This window comes from Acomys minous (assembly GCF_964271855.1).
Source record: "Acomys minous genome assembly, chromosome: 5".
Classification (NCBI taxonomy): domain Eukaryota; kingdom Metazoa; phylum Chordata; class Mammalia; order Rodentia; family Muridae; genus Acomys; species Acomys minous.
Genome location: NC_140494.1, coordinates 102,797,218 through 102,817,707, shown reverse-complemented (window position 1 = coordinate 102,817,707; position 20,490 = coordinate 102,797,218). Strand labels below are relative to the sequence as shown.

The following is a 20,490-nucleotide window of genomic DNA, read 5'->3' as shown; positions in this document are numbered from 1 at the left end:
GTCTGTCTCCTCCCCACCCCCAACACACACACACACCTACCAAGTCCATTAACATTGCTTTTACATGTGTTTGGATAATCTCTTGAGATTGGTTAGCCTTTCAGTCTCACCCCTGGAGAAAACAGATTCTCCCTGTCTCAGCAGCCATTGATTCCCTGTAGCTCTTCATCTAGGGTCGGGGCTTTATCAGAGCTGCCCTATCTGGGTTGGCCTATTTACTGGTAGTGTCGTTATGTAGGTCTTGTTCAGGCAACAGTAATGTTGAGATTTTTTCAGACACGCAGCATCCCCGTCATGTCTAGCAGACACTGTCTTGCAGCAGGTGTCCTGGTTCTGTGGCTCTTACAACCTGCTACCGCACCTTCTGTGATTGTCCTCTGATCCTTAGCTATAAGGATTGCAGTGTAGGTATACCAGCTAGGACTGGGCACCCCACAGTCACTGATTTGCTGCGTTTTTAACCAGTTGTGGATCTCTGCAGTAGCCTCCATCTATTGCAAAAAGAAGTTGTTTTGATGTAGGATGAGTTATACTTATCTCTGGGTATAAGGATGAGTGTTTAGAAGACTTAGAAATTATGTTGTTTTAGTGAAGGGGCAGCAGCGGGTTCTTCTAGGGTCTATGACCTCTCAGCTACAGACATTTACACGGGTTTACAGTCCTAGGCATCAATTCCCTCCTGTTGAGTGGGCCTGAAACCCAACTAGGCAGCTGTTGGTTACCCCCAAGGTAACAGTGCCACTACTGCACCATTAGATGACCTGCTGGACTCATCTTTATTGTGGTTTGTGGGCTTTACAGTTGGGTAAGGCTATTGGCTGCTTTTATCCCATGGCAGCTTCCATAGTACCTTCTTTACCACTCTGACCACACCTGATTGCTGATACATAAACATTCATATTTGTATACTGTATACTCATATTCTACATATCTATATATAGAGTATATATATATACATATACATATGCATGTATGTATATACATGTATATATATATGTGTACACACACATATTGTGAGAGAGGGAGGGAGGGAGGGAGGGAGAACACACACACAAGCATGAGTGAACAAGAGAGAATTTAGAGAATTTCTTCCCCAGTGTTTGTCCCTTAGAAACCTGTTGTCTGAGTGTAAAGTATTTATAGAGTGACTGTAGAACTCTGCGATTTCTTTTTACAAACTCACCTGTTCTTCATGTTTCTCTAGTCCTTTGATAAATAACATGCTAGTAATTTTGCCAGTCTAACCTTTCAGTGTTATTTTCTCAGTGCTAGTGATTGAACTTAGGGCCTTGTGAGTATGACACAAGTGTTCAACCACTGGACCACTTTCTTAGCCTGAGCATCTTGGTCAAAAGAGAATAACAATCCAAACTTTGACCAGTTAGAATATTCTTTTATGGACCATATTTGAAGGAAATAATTCATCTACAGATATGCTACAAAAGAACAATTTCCAAAATGCCTTTCTGTATAATAGACTTTTGGAAATGTGGAAGATTGTACGGAAAGCCCTCTTAAGTTATTTCTAAGTATAGACGTGGAAGGAAAGCTAGCTGTAAAAAATACATGTGTGCAGTGCCTACACTTAGGCAGGACAGGGCGAGTGGGAGTGAGGCCAGCCTGGGTTGCCTAGTGCAGTGGTTCGCAGCCTAAGGGTCACAACCCTTTTGGGAGTCAAGTGATCCTTTCACAGGGACCCCTAAGACCACCAGAAAACACAGGTATTTATACTATGATTCATAATAGTAGCAAAATTACAGTTAAGAAGTAGCAATGAGAATAATTTTATGGTTGGGGGTCACCACAACATGTGGAACTATATTAAAGGGTTGCAGCATTAAAAAGGCTGAGAACCACTCTAAAGCAAAAATAAACAAAATAGAAGTGATAGTTTAAAACAACAACAACAACAAAAAAAGGTTTTTTTACTTATAAGACCCCCTCATGAGCAAAGTACTTAAACATTTCATCAAGAACCTTCAAGTTAGGGTGTGAGTGAACAAACCTACAGGTTAATTATAACAAATATAAATTTACAAGTAAAAGGCATAAAACATATTTGCAAAAGAGGCTTACAAATTCATAGATTACACCCAGGCCCCTTCAGCCCCTGCACAGGTGAAACAACAAGGAATTTACTTTTGTTTCTGTTCTGCTTGTGGTTGTAGTGCATTTCATAGTGAGTGGGAAAGAAAGCTGCCAACACAGGATTTCCTGCCCAGAGCAGTAGGAGTGTTCTGGCAAAGGTGCCAGGTGAAAAGGAAATAATAATCTCAGTCTCCAGGCCTTTTGTGTCTTGTATTCTCCTGATAGCACTCTTTGTAATTTGGAAGCAGTGCAGACTGAAAGGTAATACATTCTTGCAAGCTATTGGCAGGAAGAGACTGGCATATGGGCTGAAGGTGTCAGGGTGAGTTCTTGGTAATGCAGCACTGATGCTGTGTGTACGTACAGCGTTCTGTCTCTTGTCCTTCCTGGAATGTCGAGAGGACTGAGGTTGCCTCTCGTCTCACTTGGCCTCATGTATGTATGCTCCATATTTCACTCTCTTTACTTGTGTCCTTGGCACAGTTCAGTGGACCCGGGGAGGAGAAGTTGAAGCAAGCTGCTGCTACCTTCTGTAGTAACCAGCCTTTTGCCCTGGAAATGATCAAGTCTCGTCAGAAAAAGGATTCTCGATTCCAGACTTTTGTGCAAGTGAGTTAAAAAGCTACATGCTTTGTATTAATTATAGAATAAACTTGAGGAATTCTGACTTACATACAGTGTTCATCTGTGTTAACATTTATTTTCCTTTCATTTGTGTTTTTATTTTATGAGTTTGGGTGTTTTGCCTGTATCTGTGTCTGGTCCTTAGAGGGCACAAGTAGCCGTTGAATTCCCTGGGGCTAGGGGTACAGGTAGATCTGAGCCACCGCCACATAGGTGCTGGAAACTGAACCTGGGACCTCTTAACCACTGAGCCATTACTCCAACCCAACCCAATATGTCAGCATGTTAAAAGAGTTTTACATTGCCTCTTGAAGTTATTGGGAGGAATAAAGTAGATTTTGGAATGATGAATAATAAAATAATAAAATAAAATGAATATTAAAAGCACATACGAAGATTGAAATATTTGACATAGGTATTTATGTTGCCATAGCAGTTTTCATTAGGAAAAAGCCACATTTAGTCGTTCTGTGGTCTCAGCAAGCATTCTTCCATGAGCTATGTGCCCAACCCTTTTCATAGCCTTTTGCGGTAAGGTCCTATTAAATTGCCCAGGCTTGTTGCCCTGTATCCATGCTGGCCGTGAGGTTACAGGCCTATGCCATCAGGCCTGGCTTGTATCCACATATGAAAAGCATGTTGTTCGCGTTTGAGATGTTCGGTTTTTTACCAGGCTTGGGAAGACTGTAGCAGTCTTGGGGTAGGAAGAGGAATAGATAGGAGTCTGGAACTGTGGCCCCTCGGCCTTCTCCAGCCACCTGCCTGCTTTATAAATAAAGTTCTTTGGACATCATGCATTTAATTGCTCTTGCTGCATTGTTAGACAGCAGTCATAGTTTCTGTGCTTTCAGAGCATGGCTTGGATTTATCAAAATGTAGGATAGAGTTGCAATCCTCGCTGAGGTTTGTTTAAACTGTTGGTTGTTGTATTCATTCATTCATTCATGGAAAATGTGGTCCTGCTGTGTTGCTTGTTGCTGTCTAGGAACTAGTCCTAGGTGCTAGGACGCCTGTCTATCTTCCTGTGGCCCTTTAGGCAGTTGACAGATGGATATTTGCTTTTTTTCCGAGCCAGTAGGAATCCTTCTCTGGTCCAGATTGTTTTTAGAGTCAGGGGGCTGAGAGGTGGTGGCTCAGTGGTTAAGAGCACTTCCTGCTCTTGCAAGGACTAGAGTTGGGATCCCAGCCCCCTCTGATTAAGCCAGGCTCACCTTCCTTTTTTTCTTTCTTTCTTTCTTTCTTTTTTTTTTTTTTTTTTTTTTTTTTTGATTAAACCAAAATCAAGTGATAGTAGACTAAAACAGTTTCTACCTACTCTCAAGGGGCTGGGCTCACATATACCAGAGAACGGGACTGTTGAAGGACACCTTAAAGGTTCTCTTCTGTATTGCATGAAGCCATGCTCAGTCATCTGTCACTGCTCTTTGCGAAAACAGTGAACTAAATAGTTGTGAGTAAGACTGGCCCAAAGAGTCGGAAATATGTATTGTCATGTAACTTTAAAGTTCTGTAGACCCATGATGCATATGAGCTGGCATATCCAGACTAGTGATCCATTGTATATCTGCTTGGAATGGTGGGTAAGAAGTTAGGAAATCCTGAGCTTTTTAAAAAAAAAATTTTGAGACAGAGTTTCTCTGTAGCTTTGCCTATTCCCAAACTCACTCTGTAGACCAGGCTGGCCTCAGTCTTCTGCCTCTCGAGTGCTCGGATTGAAGCCGTGCGCCACCACTGCCCAGTGTAGTAAATGAACTTTTGGTAGGAATGCCAGTCAGGAAAATGTGCCTACATTTCTGAAAAGGTGGTTAAAGCCATGTACTACAAAAGAGTTTATCATAGATGCTTTTAGCCCATGTTTAAACATAAGCAAAAACACTGCAACCTCTGTGATACTGTAAGAGAGGAAAACAGAAGTAGAAACATCTTGGTCTAATAGCCAGACCTCTGTTACAGTGGGCACCTGTAGTAAATATATGATACATGTTTTGTAATTGCTTCTGATATGCATCATGAACTGACTTCTTTCACTTTAATTTTAGGATGCTGAGAGCAACCCCCTGTGTCGCCGTCTTCAGCTGAAGGACATCATTCCCACCCAGATGCAGAGGCTTACTAAATACCCGCTGCTCTTGGATAATATCGCCAAATACACAGGTACAGCATTCGGGCCGACTGGAGAAACAGTTCAGTGGTTGAGTGTTCTTGCAAGGACCAGAGCTGAGGTCCTATACAGTTAATTTTATAAAACAGTACCCAGCAGCAACACCCAGTGGCTCACAACCACTGTAACTCCAGCTCCATGAGAGCTCTCTGGGCTGTGAGCACCCATATGCATAGATTCTTACACAGATAATACACACATAATTCTAAAGTTAAGAATAAAAACCAAAAATATGTCCTTGGTTAAATAAGGAAGTTTTCATAGCATACGGATGCATACATAGAGTTTTGATTTCTGCCAGTTGTATGGCAGGCATTTTCTAAGAAGATGTTGTCCAGCCTGTTTGAACTGTACCCTGTTAGTAGTTCAGAAATAGAGTTTGGAGTACTGTGTTACAAGGATCACAGTAAGGTCACTGCCTGGTTTTTATTTCCTTTCTTCCTTTTTTAAAAGACAGTGTTTCTCTGTGTAGCCGTGGCTGTCCTGGAACTTACTCTGTAGACCAGGCTGACCTCCAACTCACAGAGGTTTACCTGCCTCTGCCTCCCAAGTGCTGGGGTTAAAGGCATGCACCATTCTACCCAGCAATTATTATTTTTTAAAGACAAAGTCTCACAGAGCGCAGGCTCTTCTTGAGCTCCACATGTGCCCAAGGGTGTCCTTGAACTCCTAATACTCCTATTCTTGCCTCCTAGGTCAGTGGTTCTCAGTCTGTAGGTCACAACCCCTTTGACAAACTCCTATCTCCAAAAAATATTATGATTCATAAAAGTAGCAAAATTACAATTATGAAGTAACAAGGAAAATACTTTTATGGTAGGGGTCACCATAACATGAGGAACTGTATTGAAGAGTCGCAGCATTTGGAAGGTTGCGAACAACTGTGCTAGATGCTGGGATAGCGGGCAGGCACCACCACACCTGCATCTCTCTGTGCTAGATGGTGGGAGAGCAGGCAGGCACCACCACACCTGCATCTCACTGTGCTAGATGGTGGGAGAGCGGGCAGGCACCACCACACCTGCATCTCTCTGTGCTAGATGGTGAGGTAGCAGGCAGGCACCACCACACCTGCATCTCACTGTGCTAGATGGTGGGAGAGCGGGCAGGCACCACCACACCTGCATCTCTCTGTGCTAGATGGTGGGAGAGCGGGCAGGCACCACCACACCTGCATCTCACTGTGCTAGATGGTGGGAGAGCGGGCAGGCACCACCACACCTGCATCTCTCTGTGCTAGATGGTGGGAGAGCAGGCAGGCACCACCACACCTGCATCTCACTGTGCTAGATGGTGGGAGAGCGGGCAGGCACCACCACACCTGCATCTCTCTGTGCTAGATGGTGAGGTAGCAGGCAGGCACCACCACACCTGCATCTCACTGTGCTAGATGGTGGGAGAGCGGGCAGGCACCACCACACCTGCATCTCTCTGTGCTAGATGGTGGGAGAGCAGGCAGGCACCACCACACCTGCATCTCACTGTGCTAGATGGTGGGAGAGCGGGCAGGCACCACCACACCTGCATCTCTCTGTGCTAGATGGTGAGGTAGCAGGCAGGCACCACCACACCTGCATCTCACTGTGCTAGATGGTGGGAGAGCGGGCAGGCACCACCACACCTGCATCTCACTGTGCTAGATGGTGGGATAGCGGGCAGGCACCACCACACCTGCATCTCTCTGTGCTAGATGGTGGGATAGCGGGCAGGCACCACCACACCTGCATCTCTCTGTGCTAGATGGTGGGATAGCGGGCAGGCACCACCACACCTGCATCTCTCTGTGCTAGATGGTGGGAGAGCAGGCAGGCACCACCACACCTGCATCTCACTGTGCTAGATGGTGGGAGAGCGGGCAGGCACCACCACACCTGCATCTCTCTGTGCTAGATGGTGAGGTAGCAGGCAGGCACCACCACACCTGCATCTCACTGTGCTAGATGGTGGGATAGCGGGCAGGCACCACCACACCTGCATCTCACTGTGCTAGATGGTGGGATAGCGGGCAGGCACCACCACACCTGCATCTCTCTGTGCTAGATGGTGGGAGAGCAGGCAGGCACCACCACACCTGCATCTCTCTGTGCTAGATGGTGGGAGAGCAGGCAGGCACCATCACACCTGCATCTCTCTGTGCTAGATGGTGGGAGAGCAGGCACCACCACACCTGCATCTCTCTGTGCTAGGAGTACATATTGGGATCACACACTGTAGTGCTTGGCAGAAAAGTGGCCTTACAGTGTCTGCCCAGTGGAGCTGTCGCACTCCGCTGGAGGGTATGGCTTTGACTCCAGTTTGGTGGTTCTTGTTAGTGCAGAGATGACAGAAGGCCTGTGGTATGGCTGAGCTTCATCTTTTAGCATTACTAGTGTTGTAGTTCCTTTAACTATGGTTCAAATGCAGACTTACTCTGGAATTCTTAGAGGATATTACATAAGAAAGACTGCAAAACAGACCAAATGGCCATTCGGTTCCAGGGAGAGCAGAGGGCCCTGTCTGTACAGCTCCCACAGGCCTTTTCTGGGAAAACACAACTGGAGTTTTAATGCATTGTAAAAAGCATCACTCTTGCATCTAGGCTTCTGTACTGTGGTTTCTTCTTTCTTTTTCTTTTCATTTTATTCAGAACTGAGATTGACTTGTCTTTTGCACATGTTAGGCAAGGGCTCTGTCAATAAACTGCAGTTGCCAGTCCCTTTAAAAACGTATTTTGAGCCGGCCAATGGTGGCACATGCTTTTAATCCCAGCACTTGGGAGGCAGAGGCAGGAGGATCTCTGTGAGTTTGAGGCTGGCCTGGTCTACAGAGTGAGCTCTAAGATACAGAGAAATCCTGTCTTGAAAAACAAAACAAAACAGAATATTTCAAAACAGGTCTTAGCATGACCTCAAGCTTGTGATCCTCCTGCCTCAGCTTTATAAGGAGCCTGCCCCCTCCCCCCTCTGTTTATGAGAATGTATGTTTCAGGTTATAATATCAGAAGTCTTACCTGTTTAAAGACCATAGGTTTCAACATAGTTTAAAAATGTTGACGGTAATAGTATATATCTTCTTATGCTAGTTTGGCTAAAATGAAATCTTCTGTGTGTGTGTATTTTCTTATTTCCCTAATTTTCTTCATCTTCCATTACTTCCCCACATGTAGAATGGCCTCCAGAAAGGGAGAAGGTGAAGAAGGCTGCAGATCATTGTCGTCAGATCTTAAATTATGTAAATCAGGCTGTCAGGGAGGCCGAAAACAAGCAGGTAAGAGGGAGAAGCAAGATACAGGGTGGCCTTGGAGAAAATTAAGTTGGTGTATCTGAAATATGAAATAATAATAAAGTATCATTATACAAATGATGAGCAGGACATTTGTTTGCTGGGTCCAGGTTGTCTGTCAGAAGCATTTGACTCCTGAGCGCCTCAAGCTCTCTGTTTGCTCATTTGTCCTTGTTTACTCAGCAGCTGTTTGTGGAACATATACTGCATGCCCGATGTGGAGGGCATGAACAAATGGGGCTTGTGTTCTCAGAGCAGGAGATTTATGCCTTACGTTGTTTGTGAAGAAGGAGAGTTTCCAGTGCTCTGAGCGTCCAGTAGGGCCAGCCTACTTTAGAAATGTCAGGCGGTGCCTTAAGAGTGTTTGAAGAGTTGACATTTGAACCACACAAAGAACAGAAATGAACCAAAAACGGTATGAAGTGCAAGCTAGATGTAGTAATTTAAAGATTAGATGAGGGCCTGGAGAGTTGGCTCAGTGGTTAAGAGCGCTAGATAATCTTCCAAAGGACCCGGATTCAGTTCCCAGCACCCACCTGACAGTTCACAGCTATCTGTGGCTCCAGTTCCAGGGGATCTGACACCATCACGCACACATACAAGCAGCAAGAACACCACTGTACATACAATAGAAACAAGTAAACCATTAAATAAAAAGATTAGATGAGGACTGAATCTTGCAGGGCTTTTCCTACCATATTAAAGACTTGAATTTTTGTTTAAAGAGCAGTAAAACCATGCTACTAAAGGTATGAATCAAATTGCCCCATGAAGAGTAGGTTAAGGAGGAGGGTAGTGTCAGGGGAGTCCAGGTAGCAGTCCAGGACCAGCAGTGGCAGCGTCATCGAGCAAGGCAGGAGCTGGAGAGGTACTGGAGAGCACAGTTGGCAGAACTTGCGCACTGAGAGAAGGGTATGAGTGGAGACAATGTCAAGAAGAAATGCTGAGGTTTCTGGCTTGCACGTGTGGATAGAGAAGAGGCATGGAGACGCCACAGGCTTGTGGAGAAGATGAATTCAGTTCAGAACAGCAGGCAGAGATGTGTAGTGAGCCCAACTCTCAATTGTGCTAAAGAGAGAAACATCAGATTGTGCACATGGAGAGGCCTTTGCATTTGTGGGCATGGCTGTCTTAGCTGAGTGTGACAGTTTTATTGGAAAGGCTTTAGGAAAACTGTGCAACCCAGGAGGAAATGAAAGGGCCTGTGCCTGTACTTCTGTATGCGGCTCGGCAGCTCTTACTGAAGAGAAATGTTCAAGAGTTTTTATGGTAGCTTTATTCATGGTCACCCCAAACTGAAACAGCTCAAGAATTCAGCAGGAGAGTAGGTAAACCAATTGTGGTGTACTTACGGAATGTAACTTCGGAGGCTACCAGAGAGAGAGAAGAATGGCTCTAATTAACATCATAATGAGTGAGAGAAACCAGACATAAAGAACACGTACTCAGAATTTTGTTTGTGTGAGCTTGTAAGATACTAAGCTTATTTGTAATAGGAAAATAAATAAGAAAAAGAATTGCCACAGGGCATGTATTTAATAGATAAACTGGGAAGAAATGTCTGGAACCTTTTTAGGACCATACTAATTCTTCATGTCTTGGTATGAGATTGAGTTGTGTAAGTGTATTGCTTGTCAGAATTTGTGGAAAACTACTCAAACTGCATGCATCTTTATGTGTATAAAGCTTTAAAAAGGAACCAAAAGGGCTGGCAAGATGGTTTAGCAGATGAAGGAGCCTGCTGCCAAGCCTGGCAACCTGGGTTCAGTCCCTAGTGTCCGCATGCTGGAAGGAGAGAGCTGACTCTTCCACAAACTTTCTCCTGACCTCCACATGAGGCCCTTGCATGCATACACACATATGCATGCATACTTCTGCATACATAAACTTTAAAAAGAAACCAGTAATAAATAGTGACTTTAATGATATGCATCCTATAATGGTATGCATGCTGCAGCATTTAGTGGGGTGTGTGCTTACACTTGAGTATTTAGAAGTGATCTAGAGCATAAGGTAGACTGACTGTGTAGGTAGGAGACGAAGAGACGGACAGTCTGTAATGGACACAGTGATCGTTGGTTGTGGAGTGTGGTGTACAGATGTTTACACATAAGAGCCTCTTCTACATTTAGAACTTGTTCTGATGAAAAATGCTCAAACCCTTTGAAGCAATAGCTTTTAGAAATTTGTCACACAAACATATTTATATAGGTGTACAACATGCATGATTAGACATCATACATATCTATATAGGGTTACAACATATATGACTAAAAGCTATTTTGTTATAGTATCATTTGTTATTGTTAAACATCATAAGTGACCTCAATGTCCATTAGTAAAGTGTAATTATAAATTGATGCACAGAGTTTGAAGCTTGGATGCTGTGTGGTTATTTAAGAAAACACATCTCTCTCTCTCTCTGCTACTGGAAAGCATTCTCTGAGATAAACTGATGAACCCTGTACACTGAGGAGGAGGAATACCTGTGTGTCCTAGGTTGCTTCTCTCTTGCTCTGATAAAACACTGGCCAAAATCATCTCAGCAAGGAAAAGGTTTCTTGGCTTACATTCCCATACTGTAGCTCATCGTTGGGAAGCCAAGCCAGGAGCCTGGAGGCAGGAGCTGAAGCGGAGGCCACGGAGGCAGCTTACTGCCTAGCTCCCCATGGCGTGCTCAGCTTGCCTCTTACACAACCCAGGGCCACCTGCCAAAGGTGGCACAGCCTGCAATGGGCTGGGCCCTCAGCATCAGTCAGTAATCAAAACAATGCCCCCCACACTTGCCTACAGTCTATGGAGGCATTCTTAATTGAGGTTCCCTCTTCCCAGATGTGTTAAGTTGACAAAAACAAACAAACCCAGATTTGTGAACAGATAAGAGGAATGTGTTCTGGGGATGCTGAAGGGATGCCAGTATTATACTCTCACATCTTGTTTTTGTTGTTGTTGTTTTGAGACACGATTTTCCTGTGTAGCCTTGGCTGTCCTGGCCTTGCTTTGTAGACCTGGCCTCGAACTCACAGTTATCCTCCTGCCTCTGCCTCCCTAAATGCTGGGATTATAGGCGTGTGTCACCATGCCCAGCTGCTCCCACATCTTGTTTTAAAAGGCTGTGTATATACACAACAGCACACACAGATACAGACTCATACACGTGTGTATTCTCTTTGCATAGGATTTTCTCAAAAGTTACCCAAGAATTGAACATCACCGATTGCTTCTTTAAAGAAAATAGGAGGGCATCAGGGGTGGGACAAGAATGCTTTTTATCATATACATCATAGTACCATCTGCATTTTGTACTATGTACATGGTTTATATATTCAGAAAATAGGTATAAGCTTACTTAGATTGAGAAGAGACAGCTGGAGAGGAAGGGGAAACTAGCAAGTGAGTATCACCATGGTGAGGGAAGGAAGGTGTGATGAAGGTTGTCTGTCATGTCTAGCATTGTAGTGACTTCTGTGAGATGCAGGTGATGTAAAAACGAGGAGGTCACTGATGCCCAAAGCCTTAACCTTGGCTCCGTTCTGTTTCACTTTCAGCGCTTAGAAGACTATCAGCGTCGCCTTGACACCTCCAATCTCAAGTTCGCCGAGTACCCAAATGCTGATGAGCTCAGGGTGAGAGATGGTCTAACCGTAATTAAAAACATAAAGGAAAATGTACTGAAGGCCTGGCAGGCAATTAACATCTCAGTGGGAATAGCCATCCGTGAAGGAGCTCTGCCTCGTGGGTTGTTCTGCTTGTTGAATGTCTGATCAGTGTCTAGGGTACTTTCCTGTTGGTCAGGGGAGTGTCTTGTGAGAAACTGTAGCTATGTGGCAGGAATTGTTGGAGAACTTGGGGACACTAGTTATTAGAATACTTTAATTTGCTCTGCACTTTTACTGTTTACTACAATAACTTTATGGATCACTGAGTAAAAATAATTTTTCTATGACATGTTTGAAAAGCATGAGGACTGAAATCAACATAGGAATAGCTAAATATTTGCTAATTGCCACTTCCGATGTCTAGGCTTTAATGCTAATAACCTTTTCAGAATATTTAGTCTTCTTTTTAAATATACCAGTTCACTGGTGTTTGTTTTGGCAGACTTATTTTATATCTATTTAATATACTTGTAGCCGAGTGTGGTGGCGCATGTCTTTAATCCCAGTACTTCGGGCACGGCAGAGGCAGGAGGATCTCTGTAAGGTCGAGGCCAGGGCAGCCAAGGCTGCACAGAGAAACCTTGTCTTGAAAAACCTAAATAAATAATAAATAAAGCAAACTTGTATGTCATGTACAATAGTTTTATCAAAAAGCATGCTAATGTATGTAGCCCTTACCTTCCAAAGACTGAGAGCTCCCCTGAGATGCTAATGCTGAAACATGGCTCTATTACTAATGAGTGAGGTGCTGGCAGAGTCAGTACTTGGCTCTCTCATAACAAATGCTGTCCTTTAGAACTTTTCTTTGGGAGGCTGGAGAAATGGTTCAGCAAGAAAGAGTGCTAGGAATGAGGGTTCTGGAACTCAGAGGCCTTGTTCAGATGTGCGCACACAGCACACATCGCCTGCATCTGGTTTATTGCAGCTAAGGAGTGGGGGCCTGTGGTGGTTCTTTGTCATGCCGTTCATAAGCTGGTCCTCACCCTGAGGGAGGTTTGGAGACAACTTGTGAATGCTTTTCTGTAAGATGCTTCCCTTTAAGAAGGTTTTATGCAGGCTGTTTTAAACATGGACAGCTCCATTCTCAAGACAGGTAGCAGTACTGTGGCTGAGTGTGAATGATACCTTTACATGTTCCGACTGTTCTGAGGAGACACTAGCTTCACTGGCTATAGCCCCACTGGTGGAATATTATAGGAAGTCATTTGTGTACAATTCTTTTCACTTCGGCAGAATTTGGATTTAACAAAGAGAAAGATGATTCACGAAGGGCCATTGGTCTGGAAGGTGAATAGAGATAAAAGCATTGGTAAGTCCCGTGTTCCTGTGAGCTCTGGAGAGGGTGGAGAGAGAAGAGCAGAGGCTCTAGTGGGAAGCAGAATCGCATTCACAGTTTCCAGTCAGCTAGCAGTGCTGGTCTGTGCTATCTGAACATTTACAGGAGATGTGCTTGTGCATTCGTGTGGTTAAGAGCAAGCATGTCACATATTCATTTAGGGATGCAGTGAAAACTGTCACAGTTCAGTCATATTTCCATCATCTGTTCCCTGATGAATCTGAGTTTTCCATGAGTGAGTATCTTTCAACTTCTCGCAGTGAGGAAGCATTATATTTTTAATTCTTGTAACTCTCGGATCACATTCCCATGACATATATCAAAATGAAAATGAACTATTAAAAATGAAATTAAAAGAGATCGTTTACAAATCAGCCAGGTTTTCCAGAAATACTTTCCTTTGCCAGGTTACTTTGAGCGTCTGCATTTTTATTCCTAGATCTTTACACCCTGCTCCTGGAGGACATTCTTGTGCTGCTGCAGAGGCAGGATGACAGGCTGGTGCTACGGTGCCATAGCAAGATTCTGGCATCCACAGCCGACAGCAAACACACTTTCAGCCCTGTCATTAAGCTGAGCACAGTGCTGGTTCGACAGGTGGCAACAGGTGAGTGTGTCTGCTGAAGGACTCGAACGTCTCCACTCACTGTGAAGCTGCGCAGGATCTTCAGCACAGCTGACGTCAGAGGTTTTGTTTGTATGTGCAGAAAGTCTGAATGAAATTTGCCTGTTGTTTAGACGCCGAGTTGAAATGTCACACCTTCCAGTTAGTTAAGACAGCAAGGTTGTTTCAGCGGTGTTCTGCATTTGAAATTTGGATACACTTAGGCTGATGTTTATTCTGCATTCAGACTGATGATAGATGCCGGGAAAGGTATAAGTGCTTTGAGGCTGACCCCCGTGAGAAGAAGCACGTCACTAGCATGGTGGTTTGTTGGGGAGAAGTGAAAATGGAAGAGGTGGATGAATCTGTTGTTTTGTGATGATCTAATCTTATTATCGTATGTGTTTGGGTGTTTTGGCTGCATATATGTCTGTGCATCATGTGCCCTTGGAGGCCAGAAGAAGGATCAGATCCCTAGAGCTGGAGTTACAGATGGTTCTGAACTGCCAATTGGGTGCTGGGATCCAGGGCACTTAACTGCTGAGACATCTCTCCAGCCCTGAATTTGTTTTTTGTTTTATGTCAGTTTAAGTTTAATTATATTATAATGAGCTACTATATATACCTTAATTTTATATAGTTAAAACTTTAGCTTTATATAACTTTAATTTTATAACTTTTATAAACATTCTTTAACTTATAGATAATGTAGCTTATAGTGAGTTACACAATATTTGTAAACCCTTCTCTGCAGTGTTTTCCAATATTCTTAACGACTTAGAAATATAAGAGTTTAAAATAAATGTGAGGGGCTAGAGAGACTCTCAGAGGTTAAGAGACACTGACTGCTCTTCTAATAGTATAGGGGTGTGTGGGTGTGGATGTGTGCACGTGCGCATACATAATAGGCTTGTTAGAACTCCAAATGTTCCATTTGGTCAGGCATAACCCTTATAAGACAACTTTTATGAAGCCAATTATCTTGTTTGAGAATTTCATATATGCATACAATGTAAAATATAGTTAAATTCTCTCTCTATCCCCCTTACTTTTCTCTCTTATCCCCTCCTCTACTTTTCTGTCCCAACATAATGTGCTCTCTCTCTCTCTCTTTTAACCTATTGAGTCCAAGTAATTTGAACTTTGACTTACTTTTGTTTCTAATTAAGTAGTGAGTTAACTTTTGTAAACATTATTTATTTAAGTTATAATGTATTTTACAGTAAGTCGCACAAAATTTAAACTTATAAACATGATGAAATTATTAAAAGTAACCTTTTATCTAAATTAACATGCAGAATATTAATATCTACCTTTGGAAATATCTCATGGCTTTCTTGGTCGTAGTGGTAGAATGAATTTGTTTTCTTCTTTTCTAGATAACAAAGCTTTATTTGTCATCTCCATGTCAGATAATGGAGCCCAAATTTATGAATTGGTAGCACAGACAGTTTCTGAAAAGACGGTGTATGTATCAGATCTAATTACCTTTTTCTAACTGATAATTGTATTATCCAAAGTATAAATGTTTCATAAACTGTGTTTTTAAAAGATTTATCTTGTTATGTGTGTGGTTGTCAGCACGCATGTGTGTATTCTCATGCACACATACGTGTGCAGGTGCCTGCAGAAGCCAGAAGAGAGTATCAGCTCCCTGGAGCTGATGTACAAGTGGTTGTGAGCTGGTTGGGTGGGTGCTGGAACTGAACGGCTGTCCTCCAGAGGAGCCAAGGGTGCCCTAACTGCTGAGCCATCTTTCCAGCCCACAGATTTGCTTTTATAGTAGGATTCTGAAAACTGCTATAGAAATCAAGTACTTCCTCTTGTACTCTTTTGGGAACATTCCTCTAAGAATTTGTTTCTTTTGAGGTTGAAGTTTTCATTTTTATTTTATTCTACTGAAAGTAAATTCTCTTTAAAAAAAATTCTCAGAAGTACCAAGCTAATCTTCTAGATGTTAATGTGCTCATGCTAGAATTTTCTCTAAAGTGTATTTTAGAATCTCTTAAAGAGTGGTGCGTAAATAAATATGGTCTCTGGCAGCATGGGGTGTTTTGGAGGGCCTTGTTTCCTCTTTGTTTGTTCTGCGTGTATTTATGAGGTGTTTCTGCTTTCCTCCTGTGTTCTGGATTCCTTTGATACCCCGGAAGCTGGCAAGACCTCATCTGCCGAATGGCCGCATCGGTGAAGGAGCAGTCCACGAAGCCCATCCCCCTCCCAGAGTCGCCACCTTGCGAGTGAGTGCCCATGCGCTCTTGTTGGGGAGATATGAGTGGTTCTTCACTTAAATGCCATCAACGTTGGGCATCTTCTGAAGCTCAGGGATCTCTTTTCCTTTCCTGCAGAGGAGACAATGACGAAGAAGAACCATCCAAATTAAAAGTGGAGGGCCATGGTCTTTCGGTCACTGGTCTGCAGAGTCCAGGTAAGCTGTACAGAAAGTATGTAGGGTGTAACATGGGACCTGTTAAATGAAGGCTCTGGGCCGGCCCCAGGCATGCACCAGGGCAGCACTGCTCTGTGCTGTGTGCCTTCCCCAGTGGATGGTCTCTGTAGTTTACGTGGCTTACCTTCGCTCCCAACATGAATGTTCCATGTTGAAAATTCAATGTCTGTTAAAGTATGCTCTACCTTTTCTGTTCCACTGGACAGACAGAGTTTTGGGATTAGAATCTCCCTTAATTTCGTCAAAACCTCAGTCTCACTCACTGAGTACCCCTGGCAAATCAGAGGCAGAACATCTCTTTGTGACCACAGCACAGTTTGCAAAGGAGCAGCATGCAAACGGGACACTGAAGGGCGAAGGCGGTTATCCGGTCACGGTCCCCGATCCACACTTGTCTGTGTCGGAGGAGCGGTGGGCGTTGGACGCACTCAGAAATTGTGAGTTTTATTCACAACTCCTGGAGCCACTAAGTACCAGGGTCATGTGGTATATGGGAAAGCCTTTTAGAGAGGAAAGGGAATGGAATTTCGTCAAAAATATACAAAGTCTCAACTATGATTGTTGCTCTCCTCTTCAAGAAATTTGTGATTTAGTTGGGGAAATGATAGGAAACCTCACTGCCACTTTTAAAAGCAAACTTTCCAGGGCTAATATGCCTTTTTTTGTCAGATCTGTCTGGGTTGGCGTGGTCAGAGAAGGGAAGCGACAGAGAGAAAGACTGTTGCTTTTTATTTTGAGAAAGATCAATATGGAATAATTACGTAGAATAGAATCATTGAGACAAAGATGATGGTAGGACCAGGAGTGCGTGCAGGAACCTCGGGGTGCTCAGAGAACGGTGAGCAGGTCAGCTGGCCTGTGCTGCTGTGTAAGGGGAAGGCTCATAGGAGATAGATGGGCTGAGGGGTCTCAGTGTTGCAAAGGTCAAACACCAGGTTGCATCTTCCATATTTGATAGGCAGACACATCACAGAATTTTAGGACCTTTTTTATATTATACGTGCTCTACATTTTGTGTAGAGATTTAATATTCTTCATAACAGCTTCTAGCGTGTGCATACACCCCCGCCCCCACGCGCATGCACGTGCATGTACACACACACACACACACACACACACACACACACACACACACACACACACACACACACACACACCACCCTAGTTCAGCCTTGTTGGGAGCCACTATTATAGATGGGAGGGCAGCGCATCTCTCAGGTACAGCGAGGAGGAAGAATAGTTGTTCCAGGTACAGAGAGAACCATGCGAGGTTTTAGGGCTCAGTATAATGGACAAAACAAGATAATCAGGCTGAGAGCTGCTCAGGGATTTGGAGGAGAGGCCTGGAGTGGCGCCCTTGCTAAGTCACCTGCCACAGTCATTAGGCTCCAGGCTGAAAGGTTAGACTAGAATAAGCACTAGGTAAGCAAGGCGTCTTAGAATGCGAGGCAGAGGAAGGAGTGTCTAGGGACTGGTCAGTGCTCTTCTGAGAAGTAAAAGCCACCAGTTCGCCGTGCCTCCCCGCCTGCACCACTGGGCTTTTCTCCTTCTACTGTTCAGACTAGGAGCTCCATCTTAAAATAGCACGGTCCAGGCAAGGAGTGACAAGCCCTCTTGTGAGCGCAGGGAGGAGGGGTGGCGCGTGATGGTCGTAGGAGGTGGCATTTTAGGGCTGGCACTTTGGGGGAGAGATTGAGAAAGGGGAAGGTTTCCTTAGACCTGAGTTCTTTATTGGTAAGAGTTTTTTTATTGGTAAGCCTGCTGTGGAATCAGGGAAGTTGTGGTTATTTAAAACCTCATTTATTCTGGGTCCCCCTGAAGTGACAGACTTAGTGATGTCTGGTAGTTTAATAGCATGGTCCCAGAACTGTCACCACCTGCAGGAGCTTGGCATACACTTAGCCCAGGGGTAGGTTGGCGCTTTTAACATTCTAAAGAAGCTGTGCCACTAGTAAGGTAATTAAAAAAGAAAATCTAATGAATACTTACTTTTGAACTTACATATACTACTACCAAATGATTGTAATTTAAGTTTATTATACAATTTTATTGCTGTCTCCATTTAGGAATATTATTTTTTTAAAAATGCCTCTACATAGTCTTCTCTTGAGAAGAAAAAGTGTAACGTTTAGCTCTGCTGGCTGAGCTGAAGCAGAGTGGGCGCCTGGTATTAAGGGTATTTAGGACTTTAAATAGGAGGCCTCCCACTCAGAATGCTCAGCTCTGGTCAGGTGCAGTGTGATGTTCATATTTTTTATTGCATTCTTCAAGGCAAAGGTGATTGTGTAGGATTAATATTTTGGTGTATAGTGTTAAGATGTGCTCTTTGTTTACGAGGGGATTAAGGCTGTGGTGGTCACTTCCCCTTCTCTTTCCCTCCTCCCGCCCTGACTCTTCAGTGGGCCTGTTGAAGCAGTTGCTGGTCCAGCAGTTAGGCCTTACTGAGAAGAGCACTCGGGAAGACTGGCAGTCCTTCTCAAGATACGGACGAGCTTCTGAAGAGGTGCAGGCAGAGAGTGGCATCCAGGACTCTGAAAACGTTACGGCTTGTCATGCCGGGGAGGGACAGATGCCTTTTAAAACTGGAACTGGTGACGTTGCAGCTTGTGACAGTCCACGGACTTCACCTGAGTCCTGTGCTGCACAGGATTCAGTGATACTGGCATCCCAAGACAGCCAGGCAAGTAACATTTTAGTAATGGACCACATGATCCTGACCCCAGAGATGCCTCCTGCAGAGCCAGAAGGGGGGCTGGATGACAGTGGAGAGCACTTTTTTGATGCCCGTGAAGCACATAGTGATGATAATCCATCAGAAGGTGATGGAGCGGTTAAAAAGGAAGAGAAGGATGTTAATGTACGCATCTCAGGCAAGTGGCTTTCACGTTTCAACTTTGATTTTGATTATTGTAAAATGTCTTATATGCTGGAATGGATGTTGTTTCAATATCTATAAGGTGTGTGTGTGTGTGTGTGTGTGTGTGTGTGTGTGTGTGTGTGTGTGTGTGTGTTTCAGTATCTGTAAGGTAGGGGTGGGTGTGGGTGTGGGTGTTCGTGTTCCCTTAAATCTGTTCTCTGCCAGGCCCTGTCATAGGGGCTAGGAGAATGGACAGTGAAAAATGCCAGAAATTCCAGTGTTCTAAGAAGTGTAAATGCCTGAAGGGAAAGAGTAATGGAAAATAAGAAAGTGAGTGATGACATCAGATGGTAGAAGCATTAGGAAACAAATCAGGTCAGCTACAGCCAGGGCAGAGAGCAGTGAGAGCAGACATGGTGATGGTCTGAGCAGAAGCTGAAGGCCATGTGGGTGCCTGGGTGTAGTACCCAGCAGCAAGCACCAGCAGACTATGCTGCAGTTAGGGGGCGCAGCGCGGGAGGAAGTGCCAGGAGCCCAGAAAGGGGCCTTTGACCAAGTAATCAGGTTGCTGTGTAAGGACCTTGAGGTTTAAGCTTGAAACTCTGATATGAAGTTATTCAGAAACTACTGTAAAAATGTGCTAAAGTTGGTTTTAATCCGAAGTAAATTAAACTTGGGAGTTGATGGTAGCTTTTCAAGTTGTCATATGCCCCTATTGTGACGGCAACACTAATCGCATCAAACTGTCCTGTCTCCACCAATAGGAAACTGTTTGATCCTTGATGACTATGACGCAGTGCAGGAGAGCTCCACAGATGAGGAGGTTGCCTCCTCATTCACCCTGCAGCCTGTGGCAGGCTTCCCCTCAGTGGACTGCACCCTCCAGCAACAGCATTCCCCTCAGAATGCTCATTCTGATGGGGCAGTTTCACCATTCACCCCAGAGTTTCTGGTCCAGCGACGCTGGAGAGCTGTGGAGGATGCTTGTTTTGAGATCCAGAGTCCCTCTTCTTGTACAGATTCTCAAAGCCAAATCCTGGAGTACATTCATAAAATAGAGGCTGACCTCGAACACTTAAAGGTATGTCACATTTCAGCCCCCATAGCACTTGATCCAGAAGCACAGTTAGCAGAGTACAAGTTTGAAATGATGGACTCCTGATGTCCACACACTGGTCCAGGTTCTGTGTCTGTCCATTTTTATTTTCTTTAACCATTAATCACGAATAGGCCTGGGTAAAAGCTGATACGGACAGTTTGTCTTGTGACAGGTTACAAGAGCAGGAAAAATTGTAGTTATGTAGCTAGCTACATGTTGTTTTCTAGTTTCTAGGTTTTAGAGACGTAAAAGTGCTTGGGGCAGTTGGTCCATCATGTTAGAGGACATGGAGTGAGTTAGGTGGGCTTGCATGGTGTGAATCAAGGCCAGGAATTGCTGTGATCTACTGTAGCCT

The 20,490-nt window shown here is 44.1% G+C and overlaps 1 protein-coding gene across 5 annotated transcripts in view; it reads left to right on the top strand.

Moving 5' to 3' along the window:
• The window catches only part of ARHGEF12 (Rho guanine nucleotide exchange factor 12), a 129,332-nt gene that overhangs the window by 103,021 nt on the left and 5,821 nt on the right, over positions 1–20,490 (top strand). For 4 of the 5 annotated variants that reach the window (XM_084783592.1, XM_084783593.1, XM_084783596.1 and 1 more), the window contains 12 exons: positions 2,572–2,697; positions 4,752–4,866; positions 8,019–8,119; positions 11,683–11,760; positions 13,027–13,102; positions 13,569–13,736; positions 15,113–15,200; positions 15,884–15,970; positions 16,079–16,158; positions 16,386–16,616; positions 18,579–19,049; positions 19,801–20,117. In XM_084783592.1, the coding sequence (XP_084639718.1) occupies positions 2,572–2,697; positions 4,752–4,866; positions 8,019–8,119; positions 11,683–11,760; positions 13,027–13,102; positions 13,569–13,736; positions 15,113–15,200; positions 15,884–15,970; positions 16,079–16,158; positions 16,386–16,616; positions 18,579–19,049; positions 19,801–20,117 (1,938 nt within the window). The remainder of the gene's footprint in view (positions 1–2,571; positions 2,698–4,751; positions 4,867–8,018; positions 8,120–11,682; positions 11,761–13,026; positions 13,103–13,568; positions 13,737–15,112; positions 15,201–15,883; positions 15,971–16,078; positions 16,159–16,385; positions 16,617–18,578; positions 19,050–19,800; positions 20,118–20,490) is intronic. The other variant, XM_084783594.1, reaches the window with a different exon arrangement.